Genomic DNA, 20,122 nt, shown 5'->3' with positions numbered 1-20,122 from the left:
GGCGCTGCTGATGCTGCTGCTCTTCGGCGGGCTGGTGCTGCAGTACGTGTGCCCGGGCAGCGAGTGCCGGCTGCGGGAGCGCCTGGCCGGGCGCGCCGCGGCGGCCGCGGCGGGGCGCCAGGCCGGCGCCGACCCGTACCGCGCGGAGGACGAGATCCCGGCGCGCTTCGTGCCGCGCCTCAACTTCTCGGCCGCCGAGCTGCTGCGCCGCGTGGACTTCCACATCGCCGGCGACGACCTGATCGTGTTCCTGCACATCCAGAAGACGGGCGGCACCACCTTCGGGCGCCACCTGGTGCGCAACATCCAGCTCGAGCAGCCGTGCGAGTGCAAGGCCGGGCAGAAGAAGTGCACCTGCCTGCGGCCGGGCAAGCGCGAGACCTGGCTCTTCTCGCGCTTCTCCACCGGCTGGAGCTGCGGGCTGCACGCCGACTGGACCGAGCTCACCAACTGCGTGCCGTCCGTCGTGGACAGCAAGAAGGACGCCAAGCTGCGCCCTACCAGGTGAGGCCGGGCGCGGCTGGCGCCTCTCCCCTCTCCCTCATCTCCGCCCGGCGCGCCGGAGGGCTCCCCGCGGCGCTGCGGCTTTGCGCGCGGCGCTGCCCGGAGAGGGGCCGGCGAGCCTCTCCATGGCGGTCGCGGGGGGTGGGGGGCAGCGGCGCAAGATGGATAGGGAAGGATCGGGCAGCGCACAAACGAGGAGGACTCCGCCACAGAGGCGGGGGCCCGATCCTAAACGCAGCGGATAGGGGAAGGGTCACAATCGGTTTCGGTGGAGCCGCGCGGGCCAGCCTCAAAGGAAGCCCCATTCAGACCGGCGACGCTTGCTTTTGAGTAAAGCGTAAACGGCGCATAGGGCTGGAGCCTTGAAACGTGTGTGGTCGAATCCTGAGACGGCGAAAACTACCCATTAAATTTTTGAGAAGACTCTGAAAGTCGCCTTTAAAAAAAATGGGGGAGGGAGCTTCTTACGGGGTCTTCTCTCCCTCGGAACACTCGACCTCTTCACCCGCAACTTCCCGCTTTCAGTTGCAGGGGGCATTAAGGGCCTCCCTGTATTTCCGAGGCATCCTCCTCTGAAATTTTGGTCTGGCGCTTCAAGCGCTCACTGAGCGTGCGCTGTTGCCATTTCAACTCGTTACAAAGGTCTCGTTTGTACATAGGTGACTTATAAGATCCGGGATGTCCTTTTCCATGCGTTAATCTCGGTTATAAGAAATGAAATTGACATTAGTCCAAAAAGTGGAATATATTTTGCTTTAACTGTGATTTTGCTTGTCTTTTAGCCAAATACTTTTTTCTTCCTAAACACAGGCTTAATTTGCTAGTACTCAGACTAAACCAAAAAATGGAACCCCACCTTCCTTCCCCAAATATGTACAGCTACTTGCCAAAGTAGGGGAACTGCCTCTTCTTTCAGGTTCGCTTTATTTGCAGAGATTCCTTTACCACAGTGAGTTGGAAGATATGCCCTGGGAGGCTGTAAGTCCTGGGCATTTAGGAAATCCTTTTATTTCTATTTTATTTTGCACCATTCTGAGCAAGTTTCCTCCCTGTTTTAAGCTTGCTATGGTGCCTCTGAGCTGGGCTTCCCCACTGTATCCCCAAAGCATTTGCTCTTATTGCAAACAGCTGTTTGCATTCAGCAGCCAGGATGGTTCCAGGTGCCTGGTTTTAGCAGGTAACCCCATCCAGCAGGAAGACAAAGGGGCTGCAAGTTACAGAGGGACGGCTTAGGTGAGCCCTTGTGTGAAGGCCAGGCTGGTTTTGTCATTTCCTTAGGCATTTTTATTTTCAGAAAAACTGCTCTCCATCTCTGTTGATGCTGCCTGTGACTGGGGAGGGGAGAGTCTGGCACCCTAATCTCTGGGTTTGGAAAGTTCGTGTGTGTCTCCCCCCACCCCTTTTGCACTTTTATTCCAAATGGCATATCCAGTGTTTGGCATATTAGGGAGTGACAGACTTGAACTGTAACGCCTTTTCTTTGTCCGTGGAGCACGAGATGCAAAATTCATTTCTTCCTTGCTCTCCCCTTCCTTACCTAAAATGTTTGTTCCTCCTGAAGGCTTGGCCTTATTCGAGTTCTCCCTTCCTTCAGCTTGGCTGGTCTGCAGAGGATCAGCTGGGAGGTTATGCTAATCCAGCCCTTTTTGTCTCAGGAATGATGGCAGAGGTTTGCTGTGCTGTGTTTTCTGTTCAGACTGCAAAATCACAGCTCTGGCTGAATGTTCAAAAGTGCAATTTTTAATAGTTAAAGGCTGTTATTGCCAGGTGACCCAGGTTTTGGGCAACTGAAGGCACGAGCATTCCCGAGGCTCAGAGTCTCTCTCAAAAATCTTGTCTGTTTGCTTGTTCTTTGTTCTGGAAGGTCCTGGAGTCGGCTCCAGAGCATCCTTGCATGTTTACCACTGATATGAAAGATGGTCTGGTTTTGGCTAGAAACCTGTTTTGGCTACAGCAAGTTAATGTGCCAGGAGTTTTTCTTATCCAGGGTACATTCTGTGTCACTCAGGTGTGTGCAGTGCCTTCACAAGTGCAACATGCACATGTGAACCAGGGAAGTGCCGTGTTCCAAATTCTCAGAGCTGAGCTGCGTGTGAATGTGGAGCATCTTGTGGAGGGCAGCGGGAGGAAGGAAGGGCTCTGCAGCGCTGGAGGCCAAGCAGGGACCCTTCTGGAAGCGGCTGCTCGGAACAAAGACATGCGGCGGCCATTCTGCTGCTCTTCAGCAGCGATCCTCGAACAAAGCCCGGGGTTTGTCCTGGTTGTGCAGCTTCTGAGCAGTGTGCCTTGTGCTGGTTCCGGAAGGCTTGTGGGTAATCTGAGAAGCCATTGTCTCTTGGCTTCTTGCAGTTCTCATTTACTTTATGCCCCATGCAAATAGGCCTGGATCTGTTTGGGAATCCCACTTCCTTTGTTGGCCTGACAATTCTTTCTGGAGATCAGCCACCTGGTGATACATTTGCAGGTTTGCAAGCCTTTTGCTGCTGCTTTTCAGATTGTTTTATTTAGTTAAGATTTATTTATTTAGAGGACTTCTATGCCGCCCCATTCGCTGAAGCCTCGGGGCGGCTCACAATCATAAATAAATAACATAATATAAACAATATAATTTAGCAATATAACAATAAAATTTAAGTCGCCCTGGCCAAAGAATAAAATAAATAAATATTAACAATTAAAATAATGTTTGAATAAAAAGGTCTTCGCCTGGGGCCGGAAAACAAATAACGGCGATAAGATTGTTATCAGACTTAATGTTCCATCCTTGGGATGAAACCTCTTTCTGTTAGCCAGGCATCCTTCTTAGCATCCTTCCTTCATGGAAGCCGTGGATGTGAGCAATTGCAAACATTTGCTGCAACAAGCAAAGCGATTTCTTCCTTCCAAATTGGATTTTGGTTTTCCTTTTGGCACTTTCTGGGACAGCATTTGCAAGAGGAGTCACTGAAAGTGGCAACACCAAAGCAGCATCAGTTGTGCTAAGCAGAAATTTGGTGGAAAGAGTTGTCCGCATTCCAAACTGTGGCTCAGGATGGCTTAAAAGGAATACTGCCTTGTGATAGTTTACAATTTGCATTTACTAAGCTCGTGCACCTGAGGCAAAAATGTTTCTATGTGATTCCTATAACAGGTAGGACCTGGTTAAGGACTGATGTGCTTGTGCGTGGGCACACATGCAAAACGAGCTGCATCGTGATAACTTTGTGGCTGCCAGAGATGGACAACGCGTCAGCTTAATATTTATTCTGCCCTGCACTCTCTGAACCATCAAGACAAAGCACAGATTTATTTGAAATGTATGCTTGACTTTCTGGGATTTTTGTTCTCCCACATGACATCACAACGCCATCTATAGAGAAGGCTCAGGCTCAGAGCCCGCAACATTGCATGCAGGATGAGGCCCCTTGTCCTGTGCGTGGGCTCAGCTTTTCTTTGTCTGCCTTCTGTGTGCCTTTTTGGAATGTCCCTTTCTTTGGAGCCTCTTTTCAGTTGCAAATAATGCAGTTGAAAGAGAGACTTTTAGCTGTGGTCCTCAGCCCTGCTTTCAAGTCTGCAGTGGAATATTTAGGCAGAAATGAAAGCACACTGCAGCTCCGGCCCCAGTGGAGAGGCTTCTCAGTGGTGCCAGCCACTCCTCTGCTTTCCCACTCTGGGTTTGCCTGCTCTGGGGAAAGGAAAGAGGCGTGCGACCCGGAAAAAGTCAAGTAAAACAGGACTTATGCTTCCCTTAGCCAACGTTGCTTTGTTGATAAGCAGGTACGTGACTGGGAATCTGCAAGTTTCCAGTTGGAGGGATGGGAAAAGCAACTGCAGAACCCCAGGCTGGGTCCTCCCATGGCCCATGGCTGAGGGTGCTTATCAGAGGGAGGGCTAGAGCAACCCTGGGGCAGCCCCTGTAAGTACTGTAAGTAGAAGGTTGGCTGTTGGGTGGCATAGATAAGCAATAAGTACATCAATCAATACATGCATCACCTCCTGTATCAGAGGATGGGTTTGTCTGAGGCCTCATGAGGGAGGGAGCAAAGCTCAGCAAACAGTGCCCCTGCTTTGCTTGCAGAAAGTTGCTGGGCCAGTCCACTGCAGCTTCAGTTTAAAGGATCGGGTTGCAGGTGACGGGACCTCAGGTCTGGAGACCCACTGCTGGTCACAGGAGACCGTGCTGCGCTAGGGCTGAAATGGCCAGCTTCTGGCAGCTTCTGGCATTCCTGAGTAGCCTGACTGATGTGCTTAGACCTGAAATGGGCCCCACTGGCTTGTGGCTCAAGTTCTTCACCATTTTAACGTGCTCTTGTGTGCCATGCAGTGGAGGCTGGGAATGGCTGTGCTCCTGGTCACCTGTGGCGAGGGAGATCGGCTCCCAAGTGATCAGATGGAGAGATTGTTTTGCAGACACAAAGCCAGTTGGCAGCCAATGTGCCACGGAAGGCTGAATTTAGAGAGATACACATCTGTGTGTGGGCCGGCGAAACATTTTAGGAACTCTTGCGAGCCATGATGTGGCCAAACAAAAGCCCACTCAGAGCCTTGTTGGGCCAAACTTGGATGCAGAGTTTCTCCCCGTGAAAAAGCCTTTGAACACGCACACGCGAAGACAAAATTTCCACTGCCTATGCACTCCTTAAAAAATTAATAAAATAATTGCACAGTTTGCTTAATAGCTACGGTGACACTTTTTCCCAAAACGCTGTCTTCATGACAAGCAATTATTGTGATTGCAGCTTGTGTTTGCTAAAAAAAGAAACAGGGGTGTGAACGCCGCTCGCGTCCCTCCTCCTCCTCCTCCTCCTCCTCCTCACACCTGTTAGATGTACTTGTGCTTTCTATTTTCTTTGTGCTGTCGGTTTAACAGTCACCAGCTGGAGAGAGATTAGCCAGAGTTCTCTGCGCTGGGATCAGGCAGACATAAAGCCGGGCGTGTGGGTCAGGAGCGAGGCTGAGCTGCCCTCCGTGGGGCTTAGTGCCGCTGGTAAATGTGGGGTCCTGCCCGTTCTCTCATGTTGAGAGAAGCACAGAACGGGATGCCTTTCTTGGCACACAGCTGGGGCTCCAGCCACCCTGGAAGGAACCATCCCGCCGAAGGCTGGTGGCACCTGCAAGGATTCCTCCTGGGAGGCTGAGCCCCAGCCCAGGAGGAGCCCAACGAGGCCCTGAGGGCCAGGAGCGTCCCCATCTCCGCCTTCCAATTGGGCTCACCTGTCTTCTCATATTAGTAGCCAGCTCTTCTGAAAACCCTTCTAAAACCGCAGTTCCATGCACTTTCCCTGGGAGAGAGCCCCCCTTGGCCAAGTGAGACTTGGTTCAAAGTGCCAAGAGCACCAGGAGCTGGGTTTTGGGATGGTAATCCGTGGGAGGCTACAGTTTTGCCAGGTGTTTGTTGGCCGGCCAACTGTTTTTGCAGTTTGGCTTCTGCATGAAGCAAAGTGCCGCTTCCAACAGAAGCAGGTGTCTCGTTAGCCCTGCTCGAACCTGTCTCTTGGAGCGGCCCGCATCCTGTACTGATGCTGCAGTGCCCGGCATCTCCCCTTCACGAGGGTCTTAGAAAGTAGGTCCAGAGAGGCTCTTGGCTTGATCCCAGGCCAGTCGCTTGTCAGGGAGGGTAAATAATACGAGGTCAGGTGGAGCAGCAGAGTCCTTTACCAGAGAGCATCATTATAACACGATAACGCATGGCAGCGGGCTCATGCCGTAGAAGGAGCTCGCTCCCTAACTGGGGGAAGGAAGGCTTGTTCTTAAAGCTCTGGAATCGGCTTTTGCCTGGGTGTTGAAATTCGGCTTCAGATTCCTCCAGAGCTAAATAGCTCACTGGGTGGCCCTTGGAAAATATCTTCTCCCATCTAATTTTCTTCACAGTTCTGTGCTGTGGCCACTCCAAACTCCATTGAAAAACAATCTATTATAGGAGGGATACTATACTCTTTATAAAGATACTATACTCTTTATTTAAAAGAGAACTGTGGGCTCCTCTTTGCCACACACGTCAAAACTCTTTGGCACTGGTCTCTCTTGATGTGTCCCAGTGAGGGTGATTCTGAGCAGACAGAGTTTTGCTGAAAAATGTTCCCTCCCCATTTTTGGCAACTCCTGGGGGTAACTTGCTCGACTCAGCTATGATAGTTAACCAGGTTTGAATCTCAATTAAAATGGTAGCGTAAGTATTCCTGCAGGAATGTGTTTCCACTGGATTTCTCAGTCTGGTTTCTGCTGACCCTCCTTTTCATCAGTCTTAAATGGTTTGTTTATTGGACATGATTTTATCCCATTCTTTAGTCAAATGATCCCAGAGTGGTTCTCAACAGAAAACAAAGTGCAATTAAAGCAGAACAAAAACTATAACCCCCCAGCCCTGCATAAAAATGCCAGTTAAAAGCTGCAGTTAAAAAAACATGAATCTTCAAAACCAAATCAAAATACTTGGGAAAACAAAAATATTTTTTAACTGGTGCCCCAAAGTTGGCGAAGGGGTGCTGAGGAGCTTCCCCATGGGGACAGTCCATAAGCAAGCTGCCTTCGCCCAGAAGGTCTCCTCTCCCATGGCACTGTGGTATAGTGACTAACATAATAGACTGGTTGGCCCTTGGTTCAAATTTTCGTTCAGCCATGAAGTTCATTGGGTGTGCTTTGGCCTGTCGCTTTGCATAATGGTAGCTCTTGGGTTATTTAATCCTTAAGTTATCAAAGGTTTGTCTGGCAAATCCTTGAGCAAACTATAGTTTGTTTCCTCAGTATCTGGGTTATTTTCCTGCTCCCTCCCTTATCCCAGATGCCTTTGTGGAGCTGAGCACTGGTTGGTTGGCTGGTTTTACCACTGATGCTCCTGAAACAACCCACAGTTGATACATAACAACCCATGGTTTGAGCAGCCTAGAATGGACAACCCAGTATGAATTCTATTGCTGGGTTGTTCATGGTAAACCATGGTTGGTTAGCATGGCCACATTCACATGTCAGTATTCAGAATTCAAGAACCCATGGGCTAAATCCTGGGTCCATGTTATATGTTAAGCAGGCCAATGTCTCGGAGCCTTGTTTGCCTCACAAAGTGGGTATGAGAGTAAAAGTGGGGGGACGCCACCCCAGAATCCAGGCTTGAGCTCCTTGGAAGAAGGGTAAGGTTAGTATGTACCCTAAATCTATGAGGCACCATTGCGAAAGGAGGTGTGGGTAAGCGCATAAGAAGAGCTGTGCTGGCGTGCCCCCCTTCATCATGTTTTGAAAACTGCTTTGGGGGTTGCGGTGGGAATGTGAATTCTTCCTGTTCCTCTGTTTTGGGACGGTGGAAAAGCAGGTATTGCCGGTATCTGCTTCCAAACCCTTCAGAGTGAAGGACTAGGCAGTTCCCATTTTGGAGCAGATCTTCGCTGCACAGCTTTCTCCGGATGCCTGAAGCACCAACGATCACCTGGGGGTTTATTATGGGAGAATGGGTGAGGGAGGAACTCTGATTTTCTTGGGTGCTTGGATTGCAGGAACCACAAAGGTTTTGGCAAAGGGAGTAGAAAGCAGTGTGTTGGGTTTTCGCTTGTTTTGCCTTGCTTTTAATTCTGGGCATGCGTGTCAGGCAATTGAGGGCATTTCCAGCTTCAGCTAATCCTTCTGGAGAAGGGCCTATTTACTGTTGTTATCCTTTATTCTTTATGTGATTTTTATAGTGCTCTGCTTCAAAAAAGATTCCAGATCAACAAATTGTGTGAGGTTAACTAGAAGAACGAAAGCAAACATTTAAAACAATTAAAAGCAAAATAACACAAAGGCCATGGCCAGTCGGCAACTTTCTGCTGAAGGATTGTCTTTAGCAGGCACTGAAAGCAGCGCAGCCTGGTCGCCCAAGGCGGCGAGTTTCACAGCAGCGGGGCCACCCCACGGAAGGCTCTGCATAGGTCGGGGCGTAGGCAATAAATCCAGGGTTCATTTTGCCAACAGTGAGGAGGGCCCTGGTGGGGAACCAATACAGCCAGAACTGGACAGTGTCCCAAGTGGGAGCTCCCCACGTAGCACAGGCTCCTTCACGCTTTTTTAGCGCTTCGACCAAATATTCCTTAAAAACACCTGCGACTCGGCCCTAATGATCTTCGGTCGTCCAGGCCGTGCAGACGGTGCAAAATCAGAGTCAGGGGAGGTTAAATGGTAGCGAAACCTTTTGCTCAGAAAGTGGCTGTCGTTGGGTTGCTGCGGACTGGTTGTTGTTTATTGTTCATCCAATTCTGTATTTTATGCTGGCTCAGCACTGGTGTGTTAGAGTTTCTGTGATAGCATGTATGTTATGTTGTACTGTTTTATTGCATTTGATTTTTATTAGTTTTTACTGTAAACCATTCGGAGAGCCATGTGGCTAGTGTGAATGGAATAGAAACATTCAAATAAATAGCTATTCTAAGCCCATGCTGGCTGGGCATTATGGGAACTGCAGTTCTGACACATCTGCTCAGGGAAGGCTGGGCTTAACATAGAAACAGAATGAGTCAGAAGGGACCTCCCAGACCATCTAGTCTGACCCCCAGCTCTAGCTGGCTCCGCTCACGACATGCCCACCATGTGCATGTCCAGCTTATCCTTGAACACCTTCACCAATGGGGCCTCAACGACCTCCCGTGGAAGCCCATTCCACACCCTCAGGGTCCAAGTGCTTCCTGGCATCCAAACGGAGCCTTGGCTCCCTGGGCTTGGTTCCGTTGGAGCGCGTTCTGCCTTCCTCTGCAGGGGAGAACAGGTCTCTACCCACCTCCATGTGACACCCCCTCACGTACCTGTATGTCACCAACAGATCCCCTCTGAGTCTCCTCTTCTCCAGGCTGAAGAGACCCAGTTCCCTCAGTCTCGCCTCATATGGCATCCCCTGCAAACCGGCCACCAACCTTGTGGCCCTTTGCTGCACTGACTCCAACCTGGCTATAGCCTTCCTGTAACGAGGGGCCCAGAACTGAGCACAATACTCCAGTTGCAGGTGCATCAGAGTCGTATAGAGTGGCAGTAATACCTCTCTATACGAGGTATAGCCAGAGCTCAAGCTAGACGAGTGCTTCTCCCATCTCGTGACACCATCTGCACATCATCCCAACAGCAGACACAAGTGGAAATGAGGCGGAGAATGGAAATGGAGGGGGAAATTTAGCAGTTGCTCCCTCTTGGCGGGAACCTTGGGCAGTGACATAGTCTCAGCTGCAGTTCTCACACTTGCTAAGAATTGAGAATCAGCGATGGCCACTAAACTGGATTCTTCACAGGAGATTTGGCCAAATTCCTGGAGAAGGTGGCTCTCAGTGGCTCCCAGCCTGAGGGCTACCTTAAAGGTGTGCCTGGGTCTCCCCATTGCTGGGGAACATGGGTGAGAGGGCGCTGTTGCACTCACGTCCTACCTGTGGGTTTCCTGTGAGCAGCCGGTCTGGCTATGGTGTGAACCAACGATTGGACGAGATGGACTTGGCCTGACTAAGCACAGCTCTTTCCCCGTTTCTGTTGCCTTCCTATCCCACTTTCTCCTTCTTTCAAGGAGCTCAGTGCAGCTTACGAGGCTCTTGTAACAACAACCCTGCGAGGCAGGTTAAGCTGCGAGGGAACGACTCCCTCCGGGTCTGGGCCTGGACCTGCAGGCGTGTGCAGGGAGAGCCACGCTGCCTTTTGCATCCGTGTCCCCGGAAGGAGGAGCATCTTTCTTGCCGATCCCGAGACCCCGCCGGGCTCTGACACCAGGGGAGGGGGCAGCTTGTGATTCCGCACCTGCCGGGCGTCTTGGGGCCCTCCTGGGTTCTGGGTGGAGGGATGTCTGTGCGTGGAACTGAAGATGGATTTTCCGCGCACTCAAGGCACTCACGGTTGCTCTAACTTTTGACAGCTGTGATGGGGCGCATAAGCGCCGCTGCCTTTAAAAGCTACTTCAGTTGTCATGTGCATTTTCTCATCCTTGCGGTAGATGTCATTTTAATAGACCTCCTCCATCGATAATGCACACGAATCCCATGGATGTGGTGGGGGGAAGGGAGGCAAGAGACCGAATCTGCAGCAACAATAGAGCGGATGAACAAGCTGTGGGCAGAATGACAGCTCTGCAGGCACAGCACACTCTCCCCAGAAGATGCTGCAGCGGCCGCTCCATGTCCGCACACCCAACCGGGGCCGCTCCTTGGGTGCATTGTGTCTGTGTGCGTGCACCACCAGAGAGGCCCCGGCAGCTGTGGACTGTGGCTTGGGTGTGCCCCTTCGCAGCATCTCCTGTCTAGAACAAAGCAAGCAGGCGAAGAGGCAGCGAAGGAAAAGCTGCAGGGCTTTGCCCAGGCGTTTCGGGTAGGCCACGCTGACATGATCTGACCTGGCACGCTCAGTTCCAGGCACTGACAAAACGACCGGAGTGCAGTCAGAGCTTGGAATGGCGGCCCTGGAATGATCCGTGCGAGCAAACGAGGAATGGCAGGGCAGGTTAGAGAGAGAGAAGGAGAATAGACTTTCCCAGAGGTGGGAGGGAAGCGAGCCCAGCGAGACTGGAGAAGGGCTTCAGAAGGTGGGGACCTGCGGAAGGGCCTCTGAGAACGCTTGGGGCAGGCTCATGTTACGGGCAGCCAAGCTGCACCTGGGCTTTGACAGTGAAGTGCAGCCCACTGAATCGCATCTGGAAGCACATGGCTTGTTGTTGCTGTAGTTCAGTTGCAGAGTCGCGTCCAACTCTTCGCAACCCCACGGCCAGCCTTCCTCCAGGCTCTCCTGTCCCCCCCCAGCCCTCGGAGTCCACCCAAGCCCACTCCCACCAGCCCCGTGACCCCATCCAGCCCCCTCGCCCTCTGCCGTCCCTTCTCCTCTTGCCTTCCGTTGTTGCAAAGGCCCAGAGCTGGAGACTGGCAACCTCCCGCCTTAAGAACAGATGAGCCCTGATGAACTGGGCCGCAGGCTGGTCCAGTCCCGGCTTCTGTTCCCACACTGGCAACCAAATGCCTGTGAGGGGACTTGTGCCCTTGTGCCCATGCTCCCCAGCAGGATCCTCTGATCCTGGAAGTCCTGCTCTCGGCTTCGGGGTGCCGTGTATGTCACAGGCTTTACAGCAATGGATCTCAGTTGCAATGAGCCTTCCTTGAAGAATTCTACTCATGGAAGCTGCCCATTATGGGGTGCTGCTCTGGGTACGGCGGTCCGGATTCTGCTGAACCCAATTTCCTGCTGTGTTTTGCAGAGTGCCTCCTTCATGGCACTCATTGCCGGAACCCCGTTTTCTAGACCAGTTTCGTTCTAGCCGTGCCCGCCCACGAGGCCCACGTGCCTTTGTGTGAACGTGTGTGGTTGTGAGAAAACGCCCAGGCCCCAGCATCCACATGCTGTCGCAGCAGTTGTGCCTTGAAGTTGCATGTTGCAAATCTGTATGTGAAGCGGGATGGCGAGCTACTTCAGAGTCGTACAGATAGAGCTGATATTTGCTGAGTCGATGAAATAGTTTTCCGGGGTGCTGAGTTGCAGCTGGTGGGGACAGAAGATCTGCATTCTTCCCAGGTCATCTTTTTTGTTTGCTGAGTAAACCAATGTAGGCAAATGAGCTGTGAGTAACATTTTGCACTCCCTTAAGGTCGATGGGGGAGGCCTTGCTCCCGGAACCCTCCTTGAAGGAAGTACGGAGGGTGTCTACCCAGAGGAGGGCCTTCTCCACACAGGGGCCCAGACTATGGAATGCTCTCCCCAGAGAGGTCCACCTGGAACCGATGTTATGCTCCTTCCGGTGCCAGGTTAAGACCTTTTTATTTAACCATCATTTTAACATTTAAGGGTTCTAGATATTTTAAGATTTTTTGTCTCTTTTTGTTTCACAGTCACACTTCCTATTTTGTTTTCCTTTTTTTTTGCTTATATGTTCAATTTTAAATGTTTTAATAATTGTAGTTGTAATATTGTACTTTATAATTATTATATAATATGTAAGCTGTCCTGAGTGCTTCTGCGAAAGGACAGGATAGAAATGCTTGTAATAAATAAATACCAAATAAATAACAGTGCTTGCTTGATTTGGCTGCACCAAGCAAAAAACGAGACGCTTGGCTGTGCCTCCCTCCACTCCAGTGAAGAGGAGGAGGAGGATGAAGGCCAGAGAAAGTTCTTCCTGCAGCTCTGGGACAAGGTACGGTTGTGCCTGCAGTAGGGAATCTCTCTCCACCCCTCCCATGGTAACAGCTGCCAGGACGGACCCTTCAGTTGGCCCAGGAATGGTGTCTCTTCCCTCCCGTGATAGAACCAGTGGGTGTCCCAGTCCTCTTCTCTGGGGAGAGGCAAGAAGGGGTGTCCCTGCACCTTGCCCCCGGGTGCGCGAGGTCTTGGCTGGCCTCCGGGGGTGGGGGAGATGCACCACTCAGACCTGTGGCCAGGTGCAGCCGGCCTTTCCTCTTGTCGCCATGTTGCTCGTTCGCTCTTAGTAAACCTTTTGAGGTCATCGAGGTCCGAGAGAGCCCCATAGGCAAAAATCCGCAGCTTGGCATTTCTCATGTTACGTGTGGTGACCATCATGGGAGTTGGGTGGCTTTTTGGGGTCTAAGCATGCATGGGACAGTTCCTGAAGTACACCAGAGGTATGCTGGGTTTGGGATCATCCCCATTCCAGATTCTGGCTGCGGAATGAACAATAGAAGGCATCCCAAAGCCACAGAAGGAGAACCAGGAAGTGGGGGAACGCTCTGGATATATGCAGGTGAAAGTGGCTCTTCCTGGGAAAATTCGTGGCTGGAATTCGTTGGCTGCTCCAAGCCAGCGCAAATTCTTCACTATGTTTCGTTTCATCCGATCTGTCATTCGTGCCAGTCCTCATTTAGCAGCAGATGATTTCCACACATAAGCAAAGCATTCGAGCGCTCGGCTAAAGCAGTTTTTCTGAACATCAAGCAACGTTCTTTTTGCTTTTCGGGGATATTATAAATTTTAAAATGGTGCTATAAATGATTGCTCACAACAGAACTGAAATACATCTAAGCTGTGGGGGAGATTCATATTTATAGCTTGCGATTTGTTCTGAACTTGGCAGTGTGTTATATTAAATTATCAAATATCATTTGAACTCAGGAGAATAATGGGTGCGGTTTTAGATAAATAAAATAGAGGTGGTGTGGAAGTTTTGCTGTGCTGATTTTGATTCTGGCAAGTATTAGCTGAGGTTAATTTGCCCCTCATTCATTTAAATCGGAATTGTCAAAAACCATGTTCTTGGCTGATGTAAATGGCTGCAAAAGGAAGATATTTAGAAGACCTGATTGCTTTTTAAATTTGACTACCAGAGATGCTCCAGCGTGCCGGAGAGAATTGCTCTGTTTCTTGTGAACTGCACAGTGCTAATGAATCACTCCGATGTACTTTCCTGAAAGAAAGCGCAGCAATTTAAATGTGCAGTGCATTGATTTACATCCAGTGGATGAGGTTCTGGTGTGCCATCCATTGTGTTAATTCAGGTTTCTCCAGCAACGGTAATAATAAAAGCAGCCCTTCGCCGCAGCAGCCGCTCAAATTAACGCGTGGAGATGGCTGCGGCTTCACATGGAAATGGCAACGTTAAGATGCCGTGGGGGGGGTGTTGCGGGGGGGAAACGACTCCATTCGTGGGTTAAACATTTCCCCTTTCCTTTGAAAGTGAGAGTTGTAGGGCAAGGGGTGTCGGCGGAAGCATCATACCCAGGTGGATTTCCAGGTGAGGCCGGGTGTGCAGAATGAGCGTGAGGCACCCAGGTTTGCAGCAAAGCAGGTTTTTTTCATTGCTTTGGAACAGAAGTAAGACCAGTCTGGACTCTGAGCATTTCCAGGTCAACTTCCAGGGGACCCTTCATCACCAGCCGTTCTCCTCAAGTGAATAGCCCTCTTCCATGCAGGCTGTGATGCTCTTCTTCGCTCTTTCACCCTACCCTCTGAGCAGCTCCTGAGTTACTTAGTTATGGTCTTGGGATGGTTTAACAATAAGGCAAAATAGAATAAACACAGCATCCTAGGCAATCTTAACCAATCAACAATAAAAACCCACATTTAAAACATTGGGAAAATAAAAAGGTTTCATTATCTGGGGAGCGCATTCCGCAATCAGGACGCCACCACAGACAAGGCCCCTCTCTGGGCGGTCCCCCTCCTAATCTCCATCAGAGCAGGGCCTCTGCCCCAGAGCTCAAGGGGCGGGCGGGCACATCGGGAAGGAGGTGCTCCGTCGGGTACCCGGGGCCCGAGCCGTCTGGGGCTTTCGAGGTTGTCGCCAGCGCCTCAGCTGGCAAGGCCTCTTGGCATTACTCCTGTATCCATGGGTGTGGTGCAACGGGAGGGGGCGCTGGGGGGCGGGAGGAGCAAAGCAAAGGCGGGCCCAGGAGTGGGTGCGGGTGCGCTTCCCCTCCCCATTCGCGAGGGAAGCGGAGCGCAGGGCGGTATCTGCACACCTGGCCAGGCAACCCGGCCGTCTGCTGGTGTTGCCAGTTGCCACCTGTTCCCTTTCTCTGAGATGCCAGGATGTCTCTAACATGGAGCATCGTTGCCTTTTCATTGCTTGCTGGTGCAGGACGGGAAAGGGGGCTAAGAAGAGGCAGTCTGAGCTTCATTTGGGGGTGAGCCAGTGGATGGAGTGAATGTGAGAGCACTTTTTAAAACCCCAAATAAAGCTTCTCTAGGAGGGGAAAAGGGCCTTTTTTACTTGTTTGCAATGCTTTTTTTGGGGCAGCATTTCTGGAGCACAGTGGTCTGTTCCTGAGTAAACATGACTGCCAGGGAGTTAGCAGGTGCTAGACATTTTAAATGACAAAGAAGCACTGAGTAAGGGAACAGGTGCAGCTTTACATGGCTCGGGGTCATGACCCCTGTCATTGGATACTGCATTGTATTCTATTTTGTCTTATTGTTAAACTATCCCAGTAAGGGACAGTCAGCGAAAGTTTTAAATGGGCCTGGCATTTTTGGTTCTTGTGCATGCCTGAGAATGATATTTGCTTTATGTGTATTTAAAATTTCTGTCTAATTCTGACAACATCATATTTATGTCCAGGGCTCCCTTCGTTGACCTTGCTTGTTCATGCCCCTTGGCATTAACATTTCATCAATTGATCCATTAGATTTACTGATTTTTAAGGCCCTTCCAAAGGCCTTGTGCTAAATCAGACAGCTGATCTCGTTAAAATCTTCTATTTTAAATAAGAGTACAAGTGAAAACTCTGTCTTAAAAAGCAAGGTCTGTCTTAAGAGGTGTGTGCCTCTTTCTAGACCTGCCAGTCTTTGCGAGGCCTCTGCGTGTTGCTGAGACAACTGCTTTTCTTGGGTGATCCCAGGCAGAAGGGAATCTCCGCCCTGCAGTGCAAACTGCTCCAAAACGTGTGCACCCCTCAAAAGGAAAGAAAACAAAGGATGTGATTTGTCGGCACACAATTGCTTTTAATCACATAGAAACTTGAATAATCTAGTAACTGAAATTCATATCAATAAGATTCCTGGCCCCCTTTATACTCTCCAGTCAGATGGCTTGGATTTCTCTGCCATTTAACAGTATACAATATAGTCACACTTCTTCCAATCTTTACCAATGGATGACATTTTATTTTGGCAGTTTCATATTTAGTTGATGTACAAAGGACTTTCCTTCTGTCTTTGTATGCGGGATGCAGATGTTGGCTTGAATTTTAAGAGGCCGGTGCTAATTGTTGGATCGCTCTTGCCGCGTGCTGGCTCTTGTCAGGGCCAGGACCCATACAGTGGTGTCCCTCCGGATCGCATGGGATTGACCTATTTTTAATAAGAATGGAGCAGTTGGGGGCCTCCACCAAAGAGCTCTGGAAACCCATTAGCGAGCCAGTTTGAGGCGCAGGTTTCCGGAGAGATCTGGGATACGGTTCAGATTGCATTACCTTTTTGGCCTCTGGCTCTGAAGGAGGCATGCTATAGATTTGACCTCATGGTATTTGTTTAGTTGAAGGAGCTGATCTTGTGGCATTAAACTCCCTCCTGGTCCTGGTCCTGGTCCTGGTCATGCAGCGCAGAAGAAACTCAATACCATTCCCAAACTCCCTACTAGAAGACACTTTAAATTCTCAGTCAATCTGCTACTGGATTACTGGGAGCTGCACCCCCCCCCGCCCCCATACACCTTTGACTGCAGAATCTATGGAGGAGGAGACCTATAGTGTCGCCTTTCTAGGGCGTTGTTGCTGGGAGTAAACAGTGTCCCCCAGTTTCAGCCAGTTAACCATTTGCAGTTTATTTTTGGTACGCAAAAGGACTCGAGGCAGAAAGCACCCCTGTGGCTCCCGAATCTTGTGTTAAAGGTTTTTTGTTTGGGGGGGGGTTGTCCCAGCCATCTGGAGCATAGTTCTCTTTACATGCATTTGTTGGTTATTACATTTATATCTTACCCATTTTGCTCTTGCCAGATGGGCTCTGCAATCCTGCTGTTCACTTTATCCTCACACCAACCCTGCGAGGCGGGTGGGTCTGAGAATCAGCGGCTGCCCCAAAGTCCCCCAGTGAGTGTCCTGTCCGAATGGTTACCTGAGTCCCATGTCAGCGCTCAGACAAACCACTGAACCTCCCTACATGTTCCACTGAAAGTGTGCAGAAGGGTGTCCAAACAGCTCCTTTCAGAAGTGCATCCAGGACATGGAGGGGGCTGGGGACTGTGCCTGTTGGCCCTCCTCCACTTTTGACTCTGTGTCCTATCGCAGCTCAAGCTGGGGCACTTGGGGAGACTAGGTTGGGGTGGCGCTAGGGCCTGGGAGGCCTTGCTCAGGTCTGGCGTGGAACGGCCATGATTGTTAACAGCATTAGGGGAGGCAATGCAGACTTGAAGGACCTTGGACAGGTCCACGCAGGCGGGAGTGCCCCCAAGAAGAGCAGTTGTCTCAGCAAGGTGCAGAGGTCTCCCAAATGCTGGTACGGTCTGGACTCCACCCCTCTGTGGTCCTGCCTGGCTCTTCAAGGGCTGCAGCTGCCAGCACCTGTGGCATGGAAGCAATGAGGACTGCTTTGGAGGGGTGCTTCTGCTTCCAAGGAAGCCTGTAAAGTCTCATCCTCGGCCCACCAGGTTCTGCAGAAGCTGATGATGGGTTTACCAGATAACCCCCCCCCCCCCCGCTCTGAGCTGGGTGGGGGGAGAATTGAGATTCTCCTTGAGACTGGAGAATAAGGCACCCTGCTCCGGACACCTGCATGCTTGGAATGACATTGAAAGCCCCCCCCCCACACACACACACATCTGTACTTGTAGGTGTTTTCATCTGTCACCGTTGACCGTTAATTTGTGGGCGATCGTCATTCAGCTGCCAGGCCGTGCTTCTGTGGTGGATTGTGGCATCTCTGTATCTAAAATAGTTCTAAGTTTTGTTGTTGATACTTTTTTAGCCTCTGTGTTCTTGGACTGTATCTGGAATGCACACCCTTGGCCTGCAGAGCAGGTCCGGCCATTTGAGGTCCTAATCCAGATGGCCACAGCCAGTTTCTCCTGAGTCTCAGTCCTTTGCCGTTTTCATGGTTTTTGTAGATTCCCCCCCCCCCCCCGGAAGCATGAAATGTCTTTCCTCAGGCTTCGTTGGGAAGTGGAGAACTTGAAGTGAACACATTTTGCTGTTGGGGGGATATTGGCTGTTGGATATTTGTCTCTGGTCTTGCCCACCCCTGCAATTCCACTGTCAAGAGTGTCTCCGCCTTCCAACGATGGGAGCGGAGCCGGCTGGAGCCGGGGGTCAGACTAGATGGCCCTGCAAGCCCCTTCTGACTTGTTCTGTTTCTATGTTTCTAAAACTTGACCTCTGGACTGGAAGACATTCAGTGCCTTCCACCCGCTGGTTATTTTGCTAGGACTTCAGGCTGCAAACAGCGGAAATAAATAGCAGTTGGGTTGGGTTATTCGTAAGATTCTGCCACTGCTCTTTGTCCACAAAATCTGCTGGAAAGGGGAGACTCTGAAGATGCCTCCTTTCCCAGCCAGACTGCCTTCAAAAGGTGGCGCAGAGATGTTTGTCCATTAGTGGGCGGTTTCTATGGTCATCGCAAGGGCAAGAGGCCGGGCCTTGGAAAGCTGAGGGTGAGCCCACTGAAGGCAGGGACAAGGCGGAGGCAGGATGGGGGGAATCCATCCTGCGATCGGCACTTTGGATTGCAAGCAGTCTGCCAAGTTCCGTGTTTTAAAGGGATTCCCCTGTGAAAGGGAGATCAGCACTGGAGGCCCTCAGGCAGGCCCCCGCGGCCCCCCCCCCGCACATGCCAGCTCCCTGCTCAGGGCCAGTGGTGCCTCTGCAGAAAGCGGCAGTCCAGGGTGAGGGGACTTGTCACGGGTCGCTTTGTGAGGTTGCAGGGGCTACCTAGGATTGGGTGTCTGACTGGTCAAAGAAAGCTTTGGTCTGTTGGCTGGTTCAATATTTTTGAAGCAGAACCTTGGAATAAAATGCCCAACTGAAAAACTGGAGGCAATTTTGTATATTAGGGGAATGTATATTAGGGAAAGTTGTGTGGAAATGGGATTTTCATTGTTTTAATGCTGACTGGTGGGTAAATTGGATAGAATGTGTTTATCTTGGAATACCTGTGAAGTAGAAGCAGGTGGGATCAGGTGTGTTGCCAGAAAAGCTGCTTGCAAATCATGCAGCTTCCCCACCCCCGCACCCCATTCCCCTTGATTCAGAGTCGCCTCTTTTTGACTTTCTGGGAGATGCTTCCACAAGCTTTCCTCAACTCTCCAGATGCATTGGATGCCAACCCCCATAAACTCCTGGCCCACTGCTGTCCCATGTTGCTTGGGAAGGCTGCTTCAGAACAAACCTCTGTGAAACTACAGTCTGATGGGGGTGTGTGTGTGTGTGTGTGTGAGAGAGAGAGAGAGAGAGAGAGAATGAGAGAGAGAGAGAGAGAGATTTGAGGCAGCACAGCTGAAAGCCATTGTAAAAATTCCAAACAACCGTTTTGCATAAATCAGTAAATTATAAAACAAAAAGGGTGCCGCCGCCTCCCTCCCTCTCTCTCTTTTAAGAAATGGTTAAAGTGCAACCGCAATCATGCCACAGCTGTTTGTCTTTTTCTTTGGGAAGGATGCTGGTGTGTGTGGGGTGTCCCTTTTGTACACACAAAGCTACTTTGACGCATTTAAGGGTGTTTATGCTCAGGAATGATGAATATGGATCGGCTCAGGCAGCCGGTGTCTGAGGTGGTTTGAAATCCGAGGCCGAAGAATGTGAAACATTTACTCAGCCTTGAGTTGGCAGCAGCAGTAACAAAGTGACACAGAAGGTGCTTGGTGCTGGTTCCTCTAAAAAGTGGACATGGGCCCTGAGGAATTCGAAATATTTTTTGAGTCCTGAATGATGCAGATTTTGTGTAGGGCATTAGCCGGCACCTCTGGAAAGATTCGAGCTGCATCGGCTCTGGAAAAAGCTGCTTTCCTTGAGAATTGTGCTCTGTCCCAGGGACGGATACCTGCAGAGCTTAGCATATGGTCCGGTCTCCTGGGAGCATCCGGGAGGAAGCAGCAGGGTCTGGGGCGAAGGCCTGGCGTCTGGCAGGGGCAGCTGGTCGGACAAGAATGTGGAGCTTTTGGAGGGAGTGCGAGATGCATTTGGCACATCCGGAAGCTTGTGCCCACGGGCGTGCGATCCAGTGTCATGATGGCGGCCAGTTTGGATGGCTCTGAAAGGGACTGGACAGATTCATGGAGGAGAAG

At 50.8% G+C, this 20,122-nt stretch overlaps 1 protein-coding gene across 1 annotated transcript in view; it reads left to right on the top strand.

Moving 5' to 3' along the window:
• The window catches only part of HS6ST2 (heparan sulfate 6-O-sulfotransferase 2), a 129,185-nt gene that overhangs the window by 818 nt on the left and 108,245 nt on the right, over positions 1 to 20,122 (top strand). The window contains exon 2 of the mRNA XM_044452719.1: positions 3 to 504. Coding sequence (XP_044308654.1) covers positions 3 to 504 — 502 coding nt within the window. The remainder of the gene's footprint in view (positions 1 to 2; positions 505 to 20,122) is intronic.

The sequence above is a fragment of the Varanus komodoensis genome, unplaced genomic scaffold (genome assembly GCF_004798865.1).
Source record: "Varanus komodoensis strain SLA01 unplaced genomic scaffold, ASM479886v1 scaffold74, whole genome shotgun sequence".
Taxonomy (NCBI): domain Eukaryota; kingdom Metazoa; phylum Chordata; class Lepidosauria; order Squamata; family Varanidae; genus Varanus; species Varanus komodoensis.
The sequence above is the reverse complement of the archived record's forward strand: the minus strand, read 5'-3'. Positions and strand labels throughout refer to the sequence as shown.